The 14,714-nt window shown below is 39.9% G+C and overlaps 1 protein-coding gene across 1 annotated transcript in view; it reads right to left on the bottom strand.

Moving 5' to 3' along the window:
• Positions 1-14,714, bottom strand: part of PDE6C (phosphodiesterase 6C) — an 86,949-nt gene that overhangs the window by 17,840 nt on the left and 54,395 nt on the right. The window contains exons 16-18 of the mRNA XM_072625543.1: positions 7,699-7,799; positions 5,457-5,564; positions 5,302-5,365 (exon numbers count right to left, since the gene is read on the bottom strand). Of these exons, the coding sequence (XP_072481644.1) occupies positions 5,302-5,365; positions 5,457-5,564; positions 7,699-7,799 (273 nt within the window). The remainder of the gene's footprint in view (positions 1-5,301; positions 5,366-5,456; positions 5,565-7,698; positions 7,800-14,714) is intronic.

The raw sequence follows: 14,714 nt of genomic DNA, 5'->3' as shown, positions 1-14,714 counted from the left end.
AAGGACTCAGGCAAACAGGAAGCTTGACTTGACTTTACCCATAAGACTGGCATCTACTTTGGTCTCTAAGGACCATATTGGTGGGATCACTTTTCATTGCCTTAACATATCTATTCTCTCCATTCATATGCTTTTCCTTTACTTCCTATATTGGCAGTTTTCGTTTTGAGTGACTTTTCCTACCTTTTATGCAGCTCCAGGTTCATTAATAGTAGGACTTCATGCCCAGTCCTCTGAGCCGCTGAGTCAGCCCTCTGTGTTCCACATATTCCATGGACCCTACAACCTACTCATGGCTTTTCTCTCCCTGTTGAGCAGTAGAGAGGCACTTCCAGGCATCCTTGGTGTTCTTATCACTACCAAATTAGCCAACACTGACCAACGTCCTAGCAACATAACCTCAAGGTCTGGTTCCCTAACACTCTCTAGTTATTGCCCCTTTCTATGTTTCTGTCCCTTGTTCCCCTTGTATCATGTCTGTGGTATGGTCTGTCAAAAAGCTATCAAAAGCTTTCTCTCCATGTAGTGTCTCCTTGAGAATATTCTTAATTCCCTAGCTCTACCATCCCCCTACTTGGGTGCCTAGGGATGTCCCAGTTTTGGGCACCTCAGATAATATAATATCATATAATATAATATAATATCATGATCCTTCAGCTCTTTATATTTCCCCTAACCTCAAATCCAAAATGTTACATCAAAAGCTTCTAATATCTGCATCAATTACAGTCCCCCACATCAAAGGTTCTCACTGAGGTCCTGGTCTCACCATGGAGCAACAATTCTCAAATACCTGTCTAGTCATCCCAGACCACAAGTATGCAGTGTACAATGACAATTCAATCATGTCACCTCAACAAAATATACACTTTAGCATGTGTATCAATGTGTCTGTCTGGATACTTGGTGTCCATCTTGTTATCTATATGTTCTTCCCCCTCCTCATTAGAACCTAAGTTCCTTGAGGGCAGGGACTTGGTCTTGCCTCTCTTTGTATCCCAATGCTTGGCACAGTGCTTGGCACATAATTAGCACATAATAAATTATTGACTGATCATCAGGTGCCTTAAATCAGTTTGGCTAGATTTCTGAGAGAATCTGCACTGGAAAAAAATTGTCAAACTAAAGTCTAGACACTAAAAAAATTAAAATTGTTCCATTAGTCCTCATATTCTATACACGTATATTTTATTATGTATCATAATATATAAGTCAAATACTCCCAGATTGACCCAATAACAAACATAAATATTAATTGTCATATATAACATAGATGAAGTCCCATGAATGGAACATGGGATCCAACTCAGCTCTGTAGCCCCTTACCATCAGGGTTCCATGAGATTGTTTTGATAATCTTAACTATGCAAATATAGTCATTTGTTATTCAATCATTTTGGTCTCATTTGACTCTTTGTGACCCCATTTGAGGTTTTTTGTAGCAGAGATACTGGAGTGGTTTGCCATTTCCTTGTCCAGCTCATTTTACAGATGATAAACTAAGGCAAACAGGGTAAAGTGACTTGTTCAGGTCACAAAAAAGTGTCTAAGGCCAGATTTGAACTCAGAAAGATGAGTCTTCCTGACTTCAGGCTCTATCCACTCTGCCACCTAGCTGCCTAGATTGGCAGCTAAATTATGGTTACAAGTTCTGAATACATATATGTACTGCAAAGAACATGTCTTTGTAAAGGAGATTTCAATTTTTAAAATCGTGTTTGAGTTAGAACACACACAAGATTTGTTTGCTTACATGATCCATTTTATGAGAAGTCTCACTGTCTGGGTCTCTCATTCTAACACAATTAAAATAACAGTGATGTAGAAAGTACATAAGCATGAAAAGTCCCATAAGATTAATAATAGCCAACATTTATATACCATACCCCGCTCCAGAAGGAAGAGACCTCTTACTGCCCTTGTTGAATTCAAGTGATGGGACTGAGATGAACCTAGGGCACTGAAAGAATTAGCCTTTGTGATTTTAATATCTGAAAGATCATAGAAAACAAGAGTGGATGCTTTCTGTCCTCCAGTGCATTAGCCAACCCTCCCAGCTTTGTGCTATTTTCAAATCTAATGAGACATCAGATCTATGGCCTCCATCTATATGTCTTTACCCAAGGCACCGATAAAGACGTTGTATAAAGGTATATAGATAAAAAGGATCCCAAGTAATCTTAACAGACCCAGAACACTGAGATGGATAAAATGAAATTCAACTGGATAAATGTAGTCTTATACTTTGGTTGAAAAACAAATGATGCCAAAAGTGAAAGCTGAGGGAAGCATAGACAGTGGTTTGTCCAAAAATGATCTGGGGATACCAGCAGACCACAAGCTCAATATGAGTAAGCAGTATGTTATGACAACCAAAAATACTGATATGAATTTTAGCCACACCAAGAAAGGCCTGACTTTCAGGAATAAGGAAGCTAGTCCCCTGTTCTCTGCCCTGGTGGAACCACATCCAGAATACTGCATTCTGTTCTGAGTCCTATGATTTAAGGAGGATGTTGATAAACTTAGGAGTGTTCAGAGTAAAACAGTCAGAATGGTGAACATTCTCATGTTCGTGTAACAGGAGGATCAGTTGAAGGAACTGGAGAGCATTAACTTTTTTTTTTTTTTAAGAGAAAACTCAGGGGAAAAACATGATAGCTAGAATATGTTCAATTTTTTGAAGAGCTGTCATGTAGGGGAAGATTAGATTTGTTCTGTTTACTCCAGACAACAGAATCAGGTTGCAAAGAGGCAAATTTAAGATTAACCTAAGGAAAACCTTCCTAACAATTGTTGCAGTTGTATCTGACTCTGTGACCCCATATGAAGTTTTCTTGGCAAAGATACTGGAGTGGTTTGCCATTTCCTCCTCCAGCCCATTTTACTGATGAGGAAACTGAGGCAAACAGGATTAAGTGGCTTGCCCAGGGTCACAAGGCTAGTAAGTATCTGGGGCTAGATGTGAACTCAGGTCTTCCTCACTCCACGCCTGGTGCTCTATCCACTGCACCACCTATCATGGTAGTGTTATTTTATGTGGCATTCTTCCCTTCTCTACCCATCTACTCCAGTCTTATTTGGTTATTCAATGTTCACTTCTCCACTTTTTAAATTCTTTACCTCTCAGAATACATCTCCTCCATTAGTCCTCAATTTCTGATGCAACAGCTCTACATCTAAACCATGTATCTTTGCATCACAAACTTCCAGAAGCAGGCTCACCACACGTCCATGTGGGTCCCTTGGGCATGCTCCCAAGACTAGTCCCTCATTGGACAATCCTCCATTACACTTATACCTGAACCCAGATAACTTCAGACCCTTCTGTTGCCTGGGTTTCCTTCATGATTTCATTATTCCTCTAAGGGTTCTATTTTTTGGGGACACAACCTTTGTCACAGACTGAGCATGTTTTTGTACTTAGAAATATTCTTGAGAGACAATGTGGTATAATGAAGAGAGTCCTTATCATGAAGTCCAGAAGACCTGCATTCAAATCTGTCTCTGACACTTCCTAGCTGTGTGTCTATGGGCATTTAGCCTCTCTGAGCCTCAGTGTCCTCATCAGTGAAACTACAGTACTCACCTCACAAGGCTGCTGTGATAACCAAATGAGCTTATGTATGGAAAATACTTTATAAACCTTAAAGTGAAGACCTACCACCATACTAAAGAACAGACTCCTTTCCTGTCCCTGACCTCTGATCTCCCAGAACTCCTCTGGGCTGTCTGACTATTCATATGGCTTGGATGAGATGGTAGTCACCAACTATGTTCCTTCATGTGAAATGGAAAACCTCCAGGCCTTACTGTCTACCCTGCAACTGAACTTTCTTTTCTATGTCTTGTCACCCCCAAATAAAATGTGAGTTCCTTGAAAGAAGGAACTGTCTCAGGTTTTCCATTTGTATCTCAAGTGATTAGCACAGTTCTTGGGATGTAGTAAGTGCTTAACCAATCAATCAATCAATCAACATATTATTGAATACCTGCTATGTGCCAGGTACTGTGCTAAGTGCCTGGGATACAAAAAGGGGCAAAAGCCAGCCCTTGCTCATAAGGAGCTTACACTCTAATGGGGGAGACAAACAAAAGAAAAATATGTACAAACAAGCTATATGCAGGATAAATAATTAGTAATTAATTTACCTTATAATTATTTATTAAATTATTATTATAGATAAATCATAATGTATGCAATTATAATATATAATAAAATATACATTATGTAACTATTTTTAATATAAATAATAAATTAAATATTCATGAAATAATTAATTAAATAAATGAGTGCATAATTAGCAGAGAGAGAGGGCACTGAAATTAAGAGGAGTTGGGAAAGCCTTCTTGTAAAAGATGGTATTTTAGTTGGAACAGGTAGAGTAGAGGAAGGAGAGTGTTTCAGGGATGGGGAGAGCCAAAGAGAATGCCCAGAGTTGAGAGATGGAGTGTCTTATTCATGGACTAACCAGGATGACAGTGTCACTGGATTGAAAAGTATATATTGGGGAGTAAGATGTGAGGCTGGAAATGTAGGAGAGGGCTAAGACATCGTGGGCTTTAAAGGTCAAATAGAATGCTTAATAAATGCTTTTTCATTCATCATTATCACCATCACCATCATCATCATCAGTGGTACAATGGAAAAAAGCCTTCTGGGAATCAGGAGACTCAGGTTCTTGACTTAACTCAGTTACCAAGCAACAAGGTGATCTTGCATTGTCTGTGCTTTAGTACTCTTGTTTTGTAAAATGAGGGATTAGGGGAACTCAGAGGTCCATTCGGGCTCTGATTCTGAGAAGTAGCATGGGGGAAGGTATTGCTTTCCATTCCTGCCTACTCTTAGCAGGGATGTAACTGCTCCTCCCAAACAACTCTGAAATTCCCTGAATGAACTTCAAATCCATTTTTATAATCTGTTTCATCATTGGTAATGCTTTCAGATAAGCTTTTATGGTTGTTAGCTAGGTTACTCAGGGAAACCAACCTTCCCTCCTGTTTTCCTTGGCCAGGATCTGACCCGATGACTCGTCGTCTCCCTGGTATTTGAAACTATCCCAGTGCCCTTTCACATTTTGTACTCACGGAGGTATGACAGAAAAAAACATATCTTCTTTCTAACTAGACCTGACCTATTTGTCTCCCTCTTCTTCCTCTTGGCTGAAGAGACAAACTTAGCCAGGCAATACAGTCCTCATAAAAGACAAGTGTGCTGAAAATTGGATGGAATAGTCAGAGCCCCTAGGTAAGACTTGGGCTGTAGCCAAGAAAAAACTAGAGGAAGAGACTCCGACTCACCTGACTTTGAATCTCCCAAGGCTTGGTTATAGCTGAGAGGTCACACCCTGTCATCATCATTGCCCTTTGTGAACAAAGCAAAGGAGGGATAAGCAAAATCATGGAAAAATGTAGATTCACGTATAACAGCCTGGAATGAAAGGCTGACCACCTACATGATAACCTCCTTTTTGGTTGGGTCAATGGATATGTACTTAATGACCTCCTCCTCAGTTTCCATTTGTTCGCAAGCGTCAATAATCTTCTGAAACATGGTTCTTTTCCTGCAAAAGACACAAATGTGTAGGTGTGACAACTGGGACAAACAGGAAAAATGACAAGATATTTCTCATTCTTGAGCATCATACTTCACCAACACATATTTAATAATAGTAATAATAAATAACAATAATAGCTAACATTTAGATAGTGCTTATTATGTGGTAGGCACTATGCTAAGCAATTTGCAATTATAATTTCATTTGATCCTCACAACAGCCCTGGAAGAAAGGTGCTATTATTATCCCCATTTTACAACTGAGGAAACTGAGGCAAGCATGTTAAGTGACTTGCCCAGGGTCACACAGCTAGTGTCAGTCTCAATTTGAACTCAGGTCTTTCTGATTCCAGACCTGGTGCTCTATCCACTGTACTGTACCACCTAGCTGCCCCTTATATAACCTCAGCAGTGGGATGTCCATGGATGGGAAAAAATGTCAAATCCTCAGGGGACCCAGAAGGAAAAGAGGATCTAAGAGGGAGATGAGATAGGAGAGTTGAAAGATGAGGAGTGGCTGGAGATTTGTGACATGGGTGGGGTAGCATTATAGCGCTAGTAAAGTAGGAAAACACACCTTGTAAATTTAGAGCAAAGTATCAGGATGCAAAATGTCATTGTAACTAACATCCCCATCAGATTTCACACAGCTTTTTTTCAGGGCTCCTATTATGTAATGTTGTGTATTCTACTGATGTGTGTTTATGTCTTGTTCCCCTATTAGGCAGAAAATTTCATGAGGGCAGGATCAGTAAATCTTATTGAAACTTTAAATCTTTCCTAGAACCTAGCACAGTGGTCTGTATACACTAGGCACTAAATAAATGTTTGCTGAATGAATGGTCTTATGGCTAGCTCATTGTATGTGTATGCATGTGGTAAGTTTGCCATGTAGCCTATTGGTCTACCATATTGTTCCTAAAAAAGCCTACCTATTCCTAAGGTGAGTGAGTTAAAGATTCCCATTTGCTAGTCACCATGAAGGGTGCTTCCCTTCATCTAGCCCATCTAATGCATTCTTGAGGACCTAGTGGGCCACATGTGGTATTGAGGTGACAGGTTCCACACCCCTGAGTTATTCTAGCCAGATGTTAAATGGAACAGGCACTAATAGAAGAACCAAGGAAATTTATTTATCTTGTTTAGCCCAAGAAGGGATCAGTGGTCTGATAAAAGTTACGAGTTATTCCATGCCATCCTGTTTGTGTTGGGGTTTTGGAACATTTGGATTTTGCCACATTAAGTCCATCCCTTAGTGGGTTGAAGAAGAAAATTAAGCTTACTCTGAATTAATGGAAAATTTCATCATCATGCTCAAAATGCAACCTTGTATTACAGACCGGTGGTCTCAGCATCGGGTCTAGTGTGACCTTATTTTCACTGTTGTACTCACACACTTCCTTTTGCCTTTTCTGGGGAAGGTGTAGATGTGAGGTTCTTATCCTTTTGTGTGTCATGGATCCCTTTGGGAGTCTGGTGATGCCCATAAACTCTTTCTTAGAATAATACTTTTAAATGCATAAAATAAAATACATCGGATTACCAAGGAAACCAACTATATTAAAATATAGTTATCAAAATTTTAAAAGAACAAGTTCATGGACCCCAGGTTAAATGGCCATGCTCTTAGCCAGTTTTAGAAGGTATGAAAAGGTGAAAAGATCTTTTGGGGCGGGGGAGAGCAGTGTTAAGGAATGGGACCTGTTCTTTATTTTTCAGGACAGGACATTCAGAAAATAGGAAACCCTATTTTGTGTACTCAGGGCCAAGCTGGATTTCTATACCTCTTTTTGTGAGTTAAAATCTCTTTTAAAGAACTGAAGATTATGCTTTACAAAGACTAGGTGCACATGAAAATTGTCTTGAACTCTATAAAGATCTGTCTGGTAGAAGACAGATTAGGCCTGTTTGGCTTAGCCCAGAGGGCAGATTTAAGCGACAATTCAAGGCTATCCCAGAACAGAAAGGTTCACCTTACTGAGAACTCAGGAGGAAAATGAACAAGTCTGTTTGCTTCAGAATAATAACCTTATAAACACCAGCTCTGCAAGTATCTCAGGGAAGAAAAAACTCCTAGCTGAAAAGCATAGCTTAGTCTCAGGGAGACATGCAAGGAAACTTATGGAGACCTAAGGACTTACTTGAAATATAAAGCCAGATCAGTCGCTATTATTGCCACTTCAAAGAGATGAATAACCGTTTCAAATTGGCGCTTATTGAGATTCTGGAAGATGTTTAAACTCTGTAAGGTGGAAAGTCACAACACGATGTCATCATTCATGTCTTCAGTTCTCTAAACCAAACCAGATAATGATGGTAGCTGAGATTCCCACAATGCTCCAAGACTGGCAGAGTGCTTTGTGTACATGATTCTGTTTGGAGGTACAGCAGCCCTGGCAGGGAGACAGGACTGAGTGGGTTTTGTTACCCCACCTAATAGTGTTAGCATCTCCATTTTATAAGAGGTTGAGTGACTTGCCACAGGCCAAACAGATGACAAGAGACTGATTTAGATCCTCCAGGGCATCCAAATCATTCTATGTTGTTGAGTCATTTCAGTAGGGTCCAACTTTTCATGACCCCATTTGGGATTTTCTTGACAAAGGTACTGGAGTGGTTTGCCATTTCCTTTTCCAGCTCATTTTACAGATGAGGAAACTGAGGCAAACAAGGTCAAGTGACTTGACCAAGGTCACAAAACTAGTAAGTGTCTGAGACTGGATTTGAACTCAGGCCCTCCTGACTCTAGGACCGGCACTCTATCCACTGTACCACCTAGCTGCCCCAAAATTATTCTACATACTCTTAATAAAAACTTATTAATTGGTTGACAAGGGTAGCTAGGTGGAGCAGTGGATAGAGCTTTGGGCCTAAAGTCAGGAAGACCCGAGTTCAAATTCAGCCTTTGACTCTATGTGACCCTGGACAAGTCACTCAACCCTGTATGCTTCAGTTTCCTCATCTATAAAATGAAGGAAATGGCAAACCACTCCAGTATCTTTGCCAAGAAAACCCCAAAGGGGGTCACAAAGAGTTGGACATGACTGAAATGACTCAACAACCACAAAAATTGATTGATAAGGTAATTGTTGTTGCACTTTAGAGAAGAAAAACCCCAGCACCTCTTTATTTTGGAATTTCCCCTGAGGAATGAATCAGAATGTCCCCACACATACCTCCGCATTTCATCATCCTCTTGCACTTATATATTCAAAAAATGAGGTTATGAAAGTCAAAAGACTCACCATTCTGTGGACCCCAAGTAGAAATAGTTATTTCCCTGACAAAGGTATCATTTTTGCTGTGAACAGCTGTGTAACATTAAAGTGGTGTGGTGGACCGTGACCTGACCCTGAAGTCAAAAAGACCTGGGTTCAAGTCCTGCTGCTGACTCATATTGGGTGCGTGATCCTGGGCAAGCCGCTTAACCTCTAAGCGTCCCAGACCGGTAAGTTGCTGAGCAGGCGTAGATCTGCTTAGGTAGAGGGCTGTTCTTCAGCTGGAAGTTACTTCTACCAGGGAAATCACAGGTCCATTCTCTTTCCTCCTGCTAAAGTATTAACAGCCCCGGGACTAAATTCACAGCCTTGGATGAGCAAATAATGATCCTTTCCATATAATCCTTTAAGATTTACGAAGTGCTTCCCAGCAGCCTCATTTGCTGATGAGATAATCCTTTAGAATAAAATATAAACTCCTTTGTTTGATTATTAAAGCTCTTCACAACCTGGTTCCAACCCATGTTTTCAACCTCACTGGGCATTACTCCTACTTCAGTCTTTAATCTAGCAAAACTGTATGTTCCTCACATACAACACTCCATCTCCAATCTCCTACCTCCTTGCCTTTGTACTGACAATCTGCCATGCCTGGCATGTAATCCCTCCTCACCTCTGCCTCATAGAATCCTTCTCTTCCTTCAGGACACAGGTCAAGAACCACCTTCTACATGAAATCTTTCCTGATTCCCGTCAATTGCCAGTGTCCTTCCTCATTAAATATCTTATAGTTGACCAGTTTGCAGTTTTTGTATTTCCCTTCTTTGAAATTTCTTATTTTTTATCCCGTGGGTAGCTTGACTTTACTGAAGGGTATTTGAACCATAAGTGTGTTTGAATTCATCTTAAATGCTAAAACCTCATTGACTTGGTATCCTGCTGTATTTTTGGTCTTACCACTGATGACTTGCTATTGCCTTTTATGGTTCATAGCTGTAAGTCTCAGAAAGACACAACAGTTCCTTTACAAAGTCTGGAATGTTTTTCTTCCTCTATGTTCCTATAGCTACCACCTTCTTCAGCTAACCCAGGCCACCTTTGCCTTAAACTTGGAAAAATGTATCATCCCCTTGGCCTAACTTGATTCTAGTTTCTGCCCATATCCCTACCCCTTGAGTATACTGGACATACCAATGCCAAATTCATTTTCCTAAAATATTATTTCCAGAATGTCACTCCCACTCAAGTTCCTTAACACAGGAAAGGATGCTGGATGAAACTCCACTGTTTTATGAAACAATACAGTTCCTACTGACCACTTCCAGGCAAAGTTCCACTGGGCAAAGGGGTGGAGAACTTATCTGCTTCTGGCTTTTGACTTTAACATTCTCTTTTCCCTAAGTGAGTACCTGCAAAGACCTTGGCCTAAAGGGGCCAAGGTCTCCTAGTGCATCCTGGGTCATTTCCAGTCATCCTGATGAATATCTGGTCACTGGATTCAGATGGCTCTGGAGGAAAAGTGAAGCTGGTGACCTGCACAGCCCTCCCTCACTCAAAACAAAGTCAAGTGCAAGTCATGTCATCATCTCTCTGATGGCATGGTCTTCTTCGGCAACGAAGGACACAGTTTATCTTCTTTATTGCCTATAAATATTTATGTGTCCTCTTCCTTGTTAGAATGTGAGATCTTTGAGAGTGGGAATTGTTTTTTTCTTTGTATTTGTAACACCACCTGACAAAGATGATCTTTTGTGATTCTTACAACACTGGGAGTTAGGTGCTGTTATTATCCCCATTTTACAGTTGAGTAAACTGAGGCAGACAGGTTAAGCAACTTGCCCAGGGTCATGTAGCTAACAAGTGTCTGAGCTGGATTTGAACTCTAGTCTTCCTAACTAGAGTTGGTTAGTGCTCTATCCACTGTGCCACCCAGCTGCCCATAGATTTTTTAATAGAAGTTTGCTAATTAATTGAAAAAATAGTCATTGTTAGAGTTTAGGGAGGGAAAAATCTACTTATGGCCTTCTTTGTCAGCACCTTTTTGCTTTGGAACTTCCCTTGATGTACTGTAAATTCAAGATATATATTTTTTGAATTAGACCTACGATTTCTTTGTCACATGGAACTCTCCAGTGAGGAAACTTGTGCTACCAACGTAAATCAGTGCATGCTTGGTCCACCTCTTAGTACTCCCCTTGGTGTCCTGTGTGGCCCACTGCATGGAGTATCGACAAGAGGGGATCTGAGCAGTGATGATAAGTCCTGCAGAGAGTGGTGGGGGTGGGGTGGAAAATAGACCTTTATATGGTGCCCACTATGTGCAGGCCCTCTTACAATTATTATCTCTTTTGATCCTCACTACTACCCTATTATTATTCTCATTTTACAGCTGAGGAAATTGAGGCAGACAGTGGTCAAATGACTTGCCCAGGATCACGCAGCTAGTAACAGTCTGATACCAGACTTGAACTCAGGACTTCCTGATTTCAGGCCCAGCTCTCTATCCACTGAACCACTAGCTGCATCACTGTATATCTGATCTTTTACAGTTAATAAATCATCAAGTACCATGCTGGGGATACAGTCACAAAGAATGGAAAAATTCCCTGCTTGCAAAGAGCTTACATTTTAATGGAGGAGACAAGAAGGACCCTCCCCCTACCTCTCTCTTCATATATATCTATGTATGTATGTGTAAATATGCATATACTTATATGGATGTGCATATGTACATGTATGTGTATATAAATACAAATATTCATTCATATGTATATGTGTATGTATGATCTCAATATCCCATCTTCGGGGAAGACTGCCTAGAAATGGAAAACTTGGTGAGGTAGATGGAACAGAGATGGTGTGGAGGTGGGTTTGACACCCTTGGCACCTGATATGGGAAGTGATGGAAAGTCCAGCGTGACTTCAAGTAGGGCACAATGAATCACCATTCCACCCCTAACAGAAAGATGGAATCTTATTATAGTTAAAGAATGCCCAAGGGCAGACCGGGTTCACTGTTTTTAATTAAGAACTCTCTAGATCCACCAATTAGCTGTTTGTTTACTCAGTTAATGGAAGAATCATAAAGATCAAAGTATTAAATTATAACCTTCAACTTCATCTGAGAACCCTGATTACCCATTACTGTCAGCATTCATTTTTCTAAAACAAGTACTCCTCACTTCAAGAAATCAGATTATGGTTATAAAACTTAGAAAACAAAATTCAACCTTATAAAACCTATCAACTGGGGGTGATTTATCTTCATTACAAAAGGTGGATACCTCACTTTATAAAGGAATTTGTCCCTGGTTTCTTTTTTTTTTTAAATGCTCCCAGAATCACAGAATTTGGGAGTTGAAAGAGATCTCAGCTTCAAATCCAACCCATATGTGAAAAAAAAATCTCTGCCTTAACAGTGGATCATAGAATCATTGATTTTAGTGCTGGGCAAGTGGTTAATTATCCAACCTCTGCTTAAAGACCTCCAGAGGAAGGGGAACCCACTACCTCTCATTCCATTTTTAAAAAAGCTTTAATTTGGAATTCAAACAAATGTTAAAAATTGTTTTTTTCCATGTAACTGGGGAAAAATAAAATACTAAATTAAGGCAAAAAAATGTAAAGTTTTACTTGTTAGTAATAATAATAATAATAGTTACAATTCACATTTATATAGCACTATGTGCCAGGCACTGTGCTAAGCCCTTTACAATTAAAATCTCATGTGATCCTCACAACAACTCTAGGATATATGTCCTATTATTTTCCACATTTTACAGATGAGGGAATGGAAACAAGCAGAGGCTGAAATAGGTACTCTTATTATCTCCATTCTACATATGAGGAAACTGAGACAAAAAGGGTTAAGTGGCTAGCCCAGGATCACACAGCTAGTAAGTCTCTGAGGCTGGATTTGAGCTCATGACTGTGCTAACCAATAGGCCTCCAGCGGCTCTCAGTTTTCCATTACATCCAGACTAACCAGGCCTCTTTATAACTTCCACCCATTGCTCCTAATTCTTCCTTCTGGGTCCAAATAAAATGTCTTATCCTTTCTGCTCGTTAGAGCCCTTAAACAATATATCTACCATGTCCCCTTCTTCTTTGGGCTATAGATGTCCAGTTTCTTCAGTTGATTCTCATATGACATGGGGTCAAGACCCTTCCTTAGTCTGGCTGTCCTGCACTGGATATCCTCCAACTTATCAATGTTTTTCTTAAACTGTAGGGCCCAGAAAGGTACACAGTATGCCAGATGAGGCCTGACCAGGACAGAGAAGAATGAGACTGTCACTTCCTAATTCTGGAAATTATGAACCTCTTAATGTAGCTCAAGATCCCATGAGTTTTCTTGATTTTGAGCTTGTCCAACTAAAACCCTCAGATCTTTTTTAGAACCTCTATCTAATCAAATGTCCTTTGTCTCACCCTTGTGAATGTGATTTCTTTTTGTGCCCAGATGCAAAAGGTTACATTTATCCCTATTACATTTTATCTTATTGTTATTGTTCAGTTATTTCAGACTATTCATGACCCTATTTGGGATTTTCTTGGTAGAGATACTGGAGAGGTTTGCCATTTCCTTCTCCAGCTCATTTTATAGATGAGGAAACTGAGGGAAACAGGGTTAAGTGCCTTGCCCGGGGTCACACATCTGATAAGTGTCTGAAGCCAGGCTTGAACTCATGGAGATGAGTCTTCCTAACTCCAGATCCAGAACTCTCCAGCCACCTAACTGCTCCTCTTTATCTTATTAGATTCAGCCCAATCAATCCTGATTAGGATTTTGGATCCTGTTCCAGGGTATAAACTCTCCCTCCTAACTTTGGGTCATTTGAAAAATCTGATTAATATGTCATCTATGTTTTTATCAAAATCATTGATAAGAGTGTTAAACATTCTTGACCTTCTGGGCCAACCACAGTTCCCTGGTGGACTTTGCTGAACATCTCTCACAATGACACAGAGCCATTAATAGCTTTATCTTGAGTCTGACTGTCCAACCATTCCAAATCTATCTTATTTTATTATTCTGTAATCCAGGGGTGGGGAACCTGCTCTAATCCACCTCTCTCCATCTTCTCTACAATCATAGTATAAAATATTTTAATAAAAACTTTGTTAAAACCTAGGTAGGTTATATCCACAGCACTCTCCTCATCTACTGGCTTAGTTCCTTGAGACATTTAAAAGGTAGTTCAATTCACCAAAAAAAAATATTTTTGGAGATATATCTATTGCATTATGTATCAGATGACTCTCTCACCTCTTTCTTCTTCTGTGAAGGCCCTTCCTTCTCTGTCTACCCATAGAAAACAGACTTGAGTGTCTTATTTTTTTTTTAGTTTGACTAATGCTGGTTTCTCTTATAGAAGGAGGGAATGTCCTCCTAGATTAAGGAAGGTATTTAAAACAATTTACAAAAAATATGATTTTTTTTCTGTCCCACTCAGTGATTTTATCAATGATTTAGATGAAAGTACAGCTCTACATAGTGATGACCTGACATCAGGAGGAATGGTCAGTATGACTGAATTAGAATTCAAAATTCAAACTGGAATGTATGCTGGGTCAAAAGCAAGAAGCTGAAATTTCCCAGGGAGAAACACGTAGTTTAGCATTTCTAGCTTTCATTACCTAGCCTCCTTCTGCCTTTCCAGTCTTCTTATACCTTACTGCCCACCATGTACTCTTCAATCCAGTGACACTAGCTAGCTTCCTGGCTGTTCCATGAATAAGACCCTCTGTCTCGGCTCTGGGCATTTTCTTTGGCAGGAATTTCTTCCCTGGAAAGTTCTTCCTCCTCAGGATTTCCCTGGCATCCTTTAAATCCCAACTAAAATCTCATCTTCTATAGGAAGCTTTTCCTAACCCCTCTTAATTTTAATACATTCTCTCTGTTAATTAATTCCTACTACACTTTATGTAACTTGTTT

This window comes from Notamacropus eugenii, chromosome 1 (genome assembly GCF_028372415.1).
Source record: "Notamacropus eugenii isolate mMacEug1 chromosome 1, mMacEug1.pri_v2, whole genome shotgun sequence".
Taxonomy (NCBI): Eukaryota; Metazoa; Chordata; class Mammalia; order Diprotodontia; family Macropodidae; genus Notamacropus; species Notamacropus eugenii.
The sequence above is the reverse complement of the archived record's forward strand: the minus strand, read 5'-3'. Positions and strand labels throughout refer to the sequence as shown.